This window comes from Pteropus vampyrus, unplaced genomic scaffold (assembly GCF_000151845.1).
Source record: "Pteropus vampyrus isolate Shadow unplaced genomic scaffold, Pvam_2.0 Scaffold279, whole genome shotgun sequence".
NCBI lineage: Eukaryota > Metazoa > Chordata > Mammalia > Chiroptera > Pteropodidae > Pteropus > Pteropus vampyrus.
The window spans coordinates 213,042-219,954 of NW_011889060.1; the positions used below are offsets into that span (position 1 = coordinate 213,042).

Genomic DNA, 6,913 nt, shown 5'->3' on the forward strand with positions numbered 1-6,913 from the left:
CTTTCTCCAAAAATGTAAATTGAATTCTGGTTAGATTTGCACTGAATTTATATATTAATTTCCAGAGAACAGATATTTTTGCAATGTCGCCTCTGCCTATTCAAGAACGAGGTGCCGCTGTCCTTTGCTCAAGTCTTCTTCTATGCCTTTTTATGTTTTGACTGTTTTAAAAAATACACGTCTTACACATTTACATATGGCATGCTCGAAATCGCTTCCATTGTTTAAGAGAGAGTTTAACAAATTGCTGAGGCTGACGTCTATTCTCTACCGTTGTCACCATTAACGTCATTGCATGAGGGTCTAAGAATGTGGCATGAACCATTTTTACTTGTTCGAATGTATTGAAGCGTTCGTTCCATGACTGGTGCTTATAGAAAAGTGTTCTTGGTAGTTTCTGGATAAAATGACACATATGTATGTAAAATGTTATATGTACCTATGTTATATGCATGTACACATAAATTATACATATATGCACACATATATCTCGGACCAATCTTATTAATTTTATTGGTTAATAATATATGATTCCCTTTTGTCTAGTTTATCTAACAGCGACTGAGAAAGACATACAAGGCCCTCACACAACTTGCCCATTTTTCCTGACATTTCTTCATATCTTGCGTTGTGTATGTTTTTTTTTTTGCATTGCGTATTTTTTAAATAATCGGATTACATGGTAAGACTATGTTCAGACTATGTTCAGTATCATAAGAAACTGCCAAACTGCCTTCCAGAGAGTGGCTGTACCATTCTGCATCCCCACCCGCAGTGAGAGTTCCTGTTGCTTCATACCCGTCAGCATTAGATGTCGTCAGCTTTCCATTTGCTAACCATTCTAATAAACGTGTAGTGGTATCTCATTGTTGTTTTAATTTGTAATTCTCTAGTGATATATAATTTCGAGCACCTTTTCATATGCTTCTTTACTATGTGCATCTTCTTTGGTGAGGTGTCTGTTTAGATCTTTTGCCTTTTAATGGGGTCGTTTTCTCATTGTTGAGTTTTTAGAGTTTGTATATTTTGGATACCAGTCCTTTATCCAATATGTATTTGCAAAGATTTTCTCGGTCTATGGCTTGTCTTTTCATCCCCTACATAGTTTCTTTCACAGAGAAGTCTTTAATTTGAATTAATCATCAAATATTCTTTCATGGATTATGCTTTTGATGTTGCATCTAAAAACTCATTGCCAAACCCAAGGTTACCTAGATTTTCTCCCATGTTATCTTCTGGAAGTTTGATAGTTTTGCCTTTTAGGTTTAAGTCTACGATCCATTTTGTTGGTTTTTTATGAAAGATGTGAAGTCTGCGTCTAGCCCATTTTTCGGCATGTAGGTGTCTCGCTGTTCCAGCACCATCTGTTGAAAAGACAACGCTTTCTCCATTGAGTTGCTTTTGCCCCTTTGGCAAAGATCAGTTAACGATATTTATATGGTTATTTTGGGACTATGTATTCTGTTCTATTGATCTGTCTATTCTTTTGCCAGTATCACGCTGTCATGATCACTGTAGCTTTATAGTAAGTCTTCAAGTCAGGTAGTCAGTTTTCTTTGTCTTCTCTTTCAATATTATGTTGGCTATTCTGAGATTTTTTTGCCTCTTCATAGAAACTTAAGAATCGTTTTGTCAATATCAATACGATGACTTGCTGGGGTTTTGATTGGGATTGTGTTGAATCAATAGATCGAGTTGGGAAGATTTTATTAATATCGAGTCTTCCTATCCGTGAACATGGAATAGCTCTTCATTTAGATTTTTGATTTGTTCATGATTATAGTTTTTCTCATATAGATCGTGTATATATTGCATTTATCTGGTATACTTTGCCTATCCATGTACACTCGGCCTGAGTCACTTTATTTTAGGTTAATGTCTAATGCAAACTATAGTCTGTTTTTTAAATGAAATCTGAGAGTCTAAATTAGTTGCTCCCTTTAGTACTCATCGTTAAGATGGATATATTTGGTGTTGCTTCTGTTCTTTTATTTTTCCTTTTTTTATTTTTACAGTCTTTGTTTTCTAGTTTATGATTTCCTTCCATGTGGAAAACTATTTGTAACATATAAGATGCAAGAAACTGTTACTAATCAATAAGAAAACGCTAAGTACCACAACGGAAAAGTGGGTCAGTAGGAAAAAACAATTCACAGAAGAAGAATTTAACATAGGAAATTAGTTTAACCACAATAAGAGTCAATAAACATATGTTAAAATGAGATATCAAAAAAAAAGAAAAATAATGAGCTGTCGACAATGAAGAAATCGCGTGGCATAAAAGCAGAATGAGTCTCAGGCGCCAGACTCCCAGTTCTGAGCTCTGTGCTCTCACCACCTCCTCCCTGCCTGTTACTTAGTCTCTGTGGACATTGGTTCCCTCCTCTGCGAAGCAGGAATGGCGTCAGTACCTGCTCACTGCAGTTAAAGCGCCCAGTCCCTGAAAACTGTGACGAGAATTGAGAGAATGTAACAGAGATTGTTCAGAACAGCAGATAGTGAGCACTCGATAAATGCTGCCCGTTATTACTGCTGTTATTATTATCTACGATCTATCGAATCGGTATGGCTTACAGAACGGCATTGGGAAGGGCCCAGGGAAACAAACGCTTCACATTGCTGATGAGAGCACGAAAATCAGTACCACATTTCAGAGGGAAATTTGATACTGATTCAAATACTTCAGAATATAATATATCCTTTGACCAAAGAAGTTGTGGTCCGTAGGAATTTATCCTAAAGGAACGATCAGACGTGCCAATTTTATCTACCGTTTTGTTTGTTGCGGTTCTTTAAAACATAATATTGAAAAATTGGAATTAATGGAAATGTCCAAATGGAGACCAGTTAAATAAATTATTGTACATCAGAGGATGGAGAAAAGAAATGTTGAAAATGACATTTTAGGAGAGTGCCTACTGACCCGGATATATAATCACGACATACTGATCGGTGATCAATCAGGTTGCAAAAAGTAATAAATGTATATTATAACCATAATTTTATAAAAATAAAAATATGCAAACGGTAAGGTAGAAAAACATGAACATGTACTGGTTATGGATCATTTAAATTTTCTTCTTTATACTTTTCTGGTTTCGAAAATTTTCTAAAATTCACAAGTACCATTTTTATGAACAGAGAAAGAGCATTATTCTCAAAACAAGAATTAAAGCTCCCGCGTGAGGATTCCCGCATACTCAGACTCTCGCTTCGGCTGCCGGACATTCTGCCTCTTTCCCTGGGGAGCCTGAAGTGTGCCACAGGCTTACGTGCATATCTGACTCGCTCTCATGTTTATGGTTTAAAAAAATCTAAACAGAATAAGTAGAGCGTATGTATCTTGAAGACTTGTAAATTCAATTTTTGTGTCCTTGTATACCTTGTCTAAAATAGTTTTTGAACACGTCTTGTCTTTTAAGCACCAAATTATAAAACCTCAGTGTCAAAGAGGAAGTGGGAATGTTCCTTTTTTTCCTAATGCTGTTTCCCTTTTTCAAATGATGTTCTGCACACCTTCCCTGTCGTGGAGAAGGACCGGGAATGACCATCTTCATCTGTCACAGTGTCATCTCCTTTCGTTTACATCGGTGCCTTTCTGCAACAGTCCTCCGTCTCGACGTCCATGGCTGGCTGTCCCTTGGGACCTCTCCTTCGGCACAGCCATCGCCTGCCATTCGTTTCCGCCCTCACTCCTTACTGGTCCACAGGCTAATACAGAACGGGTTGCTCTCTCAGTCAGCAATCAGCAGGTAAGGCTTGTGCTGACACCATCTTCGCCCCATGGCAGCCCTCCGAGGGACTGTCCACACATGCCACAGCGGTGTGAGTGGCCCGCCACAGGCCGTGCTGCACATGAGGGAGACTGGCCATATGTTGCTTGGCCAATTTTCCTGGCAAGTCTGTCTGTTTCCTGGTCCCCGGCTGAGGGCTCCTGGTTTGCTCAAGGTTGTCCGCCCCCTTCCAGAGCTCATGTGGGCTTGGCCCGATGGCAGCAATTCCCCTGTCCTCTGGGGCGGCAGAACCAAGCACCCTGAGGGGCGCCTAATGGAGAGGCAGCTCCCAGAAGCGCTGCTCTGACCTCTGTGCCCCCGCTGTGGGATGGCATCTCTTCAGCCGATGCCCCTCTGCTGGCACAGGCCAGCTCTGGAGACCCCCTCTGCCTCCCCCGCCTCTTCCTTCTCCCCCCATCTCCCCTCCCCTTCATTCGTCTTTTTGCTGCTGGCCGCCTGCCGTGTATTTTCCACTGGGTGCAAGGCACAGGGTCACTCGGCGTCAGGAAGCTTGCGTGTGGTCGGATGGTAAAGAGGCTCTCTCAAGTTCCTTTTTGGCGTTTTGCTGTTTTGATACTGAAGAACGCTTCTGCTTGCTGCGGCCTGCCTAGTCTATGGGATGGGGGAGGGGGTGGTCACTCAGGATGGGAGCCCCGCACGGGCTCTGCTGGGCTGGCCACCAGGCTGCTTCCTTGGGGCTTCTGGAGCCTGGTCACAGGGCATCACGCTGCTGGAGGCCTGGGGAGAGTGAGTGCTCTGGGGACTCCGACGCTGGCCAGGAACGGGAGTGTGGCCTTCCCAAAACAGCAGCCCGCCCACCGGTGACCCGGGTCAGCCTCGGCGAAATGGGGTGGTGGACGATGGTTGGTGGGAACCTCGCGGGGACCCCTCATAGGCCCGGCATCCATCACAGGTGGCAGGGCGGGGTGCTAGGCCATGGGCCACTTGCGGAGGACCCCGCGGGAGGCCGCTCCATCACGGACAGGCACCGGCCATTGCGAGACCACCAGCTGTGCTCAGCTCGTGTCCAGTGTGATCGCTCGGCAGAGTCTCCTGTTTGTGATCGATGCCACACGCGTACTCTCCAGGTAGAATTTTACATTGCTTGGGTCTCTCATGAGTGAGAAGAATAAGGCCACGGGTGCTCTTTCCCTGGGGACCGAGCTCCTGCAATGCCACCCTTTAGTGCTCTTTACTTCCTTTTTAGGGTCCCGGGTGTTATTTTACAAGCCTCCGCTTTCGCAGGGCAGTTCCTGGGGTCGCTCTGCCCCGGAAGCCCTGTGTCAGCTCTTCCCGGACAAAGGTGCCAGCTCTGGCCGGAACCGACGTGGCCATCACTGGCCGGCTCCCGGTCTGGGAGGCCCTCTGAGGGACCTCGTCACCATTTCCACAACAGTCACCGCTGGGACCGCCTACCCCGCTGGAAACCATCCGAGTGACAGACCCGACTGGCTTAGCACATCTCTTTCTTCCAGAGACGGCGCATGCGCCCTGCGTGCCTTGCAGAGCCCTTCACCTGGGGGCACATCTGGTCCCGACACTGGCTCCGCGGGGTGGCCGTCACAGGCGAGGATCCGTTATTACAGCATTCGTCTTCCTTGCCAAAGCAGAGCCTGCACACGATGACCACCCCATTGTCACGGCCGGTGCCCACCGCTCTCCCGGTCCTCCGGCCCCGGGGCTGGACAGTCGGTTCTAATTTCCCGGTCCCCAGCGTCACCCACATTTACCCTCCAAGTTCTGCCGAATTCCCTGTGCGTCTGCCCGTCGGACCCCGCCCTTCGCTCTGCTCCACGCACCTGCTGGCCTCTCCCGCAGCTTCTGCAGCTCCTCTCACGGCCTGGGCCTCACGCCGGCGTGTTCTGGGCGCCTGTGCGGCTGCCCCAAGCCCCTCCCAGCACACCCTGCAGCTCTTCTGTCCCGTCCAGCTGCTTGACCGAGCGGAGCCGTGAGCAGCTCGCACCGGCCGGCCTTCCCTTCCTTCTCCTGCGAGGCCGCCTCAGCGCCAGCTCGCAGCTCAGCCCCAGGGGGCCTTCTCTGAGCAGCAGGCAGGACGGTCCCTTTGTGTCCCTGCCCACGCCCACACCCACGCCTACGCAGAGCTGGCTCCGGATGCTTCTCAAGAGAGCAGCTCTCACCACAGGCCAGGCGTCTGTCCCGTCTGCGAGCCACCGGGCGCTCACTCCAAAGTCCCTCTCCCCCTGCTTTGGAACGGCTTGGCTCCTTGCTCCCCCGTCCTGCCTGGAGCAAGGACTGCTGTCCGCCTGGCCGTGGCTCCCTGTGTGCGGGGTGCAGGTCCACTGTACCACCTGTGTCACGCCATATTCCTTCCTGACTCCTCCACGGTCGTGTCGCTTTCCGTGCAGGGTTCCTGCTTCCTGAGATCGTGCGTGATCAGGGGAAAGGTGTGACTATCCTAAGCAGGGGCCCCGGGGAGGTGACGGGAGTCTGGGGGGCGGGGCTGCTCGCTCCAACGGAAGGCCTGGGGGTTGGAGCCCCAGATGCCTGGACGAGCCCCCTTGTGGTGTGTCCCCTCAGACCACAGGCTCAGCGGATTCGGGTTTCCTGTTGTGACATTCCCAACGAGGCTCCAACCCTATTACAGTCGATGAACCTAAACAGCATTCCAGAGCCTCCTGCTTGCTTAAGAGGCACCTGGAAATGAGGTGGCTTCGTCTCGCTTCAGTGCTCCCAGCAAGAGGAGACGGAGATGAGCGTGGTGGGGGGCGCCTGGCACCTGCCTTTGCTTCCCCAGAGCAGCATCTGACAAGCAGGGCGCAGGGCTCAGCCCCACCCCCAGCAGTAAAGCCACCAGGTCAGGCAGGAGACGATGGCGGGTTTTGTTGTTAACCTCTTTCTCGCTTACGGGCCTGGCAACAGGGTAAACTGGGCCGCGAAGGCACGAGACCCCTATGGAGCTCACGCACTGAGCACCCGTGCCGTTTGGACCCGCGGGCACACTCAGAGCCCTGGAGCAAGCGCTCGCTTGTGCACGTCACAGCGCCAAGGGCGGCGGGTGCCCTGGTGGGTGACGCGCTCTCCGGAAGGGCTGTCTCGGTGGAGTGTGGGCAGAGGGGTGTGCCTACCTTCACCCTGTCCATGCAGGCCTCCATCTTCAGCTGCTCCACGGCCTTCCTGGC

General features: G+C 49.2%; 1 protein-coding gene across 5 annotated transcripts in view; it reads right to left on the reverse strand.

Moving 5' to 3' along the window:
• The window catches only part of GNG4 (G protein subunit gamma 4), a 35,854-nt gene that overhangs the window by 8,542 nt on the left and 20,399 nt on the right, over positions 1-6,913 (reverse strand). The window contains exon 3 of one of the 5 annotated variants that reach the window (XM_023520837.1): positions 6,860-6,904. The exons of the other annotated variants lie outside the window; for them this stretch is intronic. Within the exon in view, the coding sequence (XP_023376605.1) occupies positions 6,860-6,904 (45 nt within the window). The remainder of the gene's footprint in view (positions 1-6,859; positions 6,905-6,913) is intronic. 5 annotated transcript variants of the gene reach the window in all.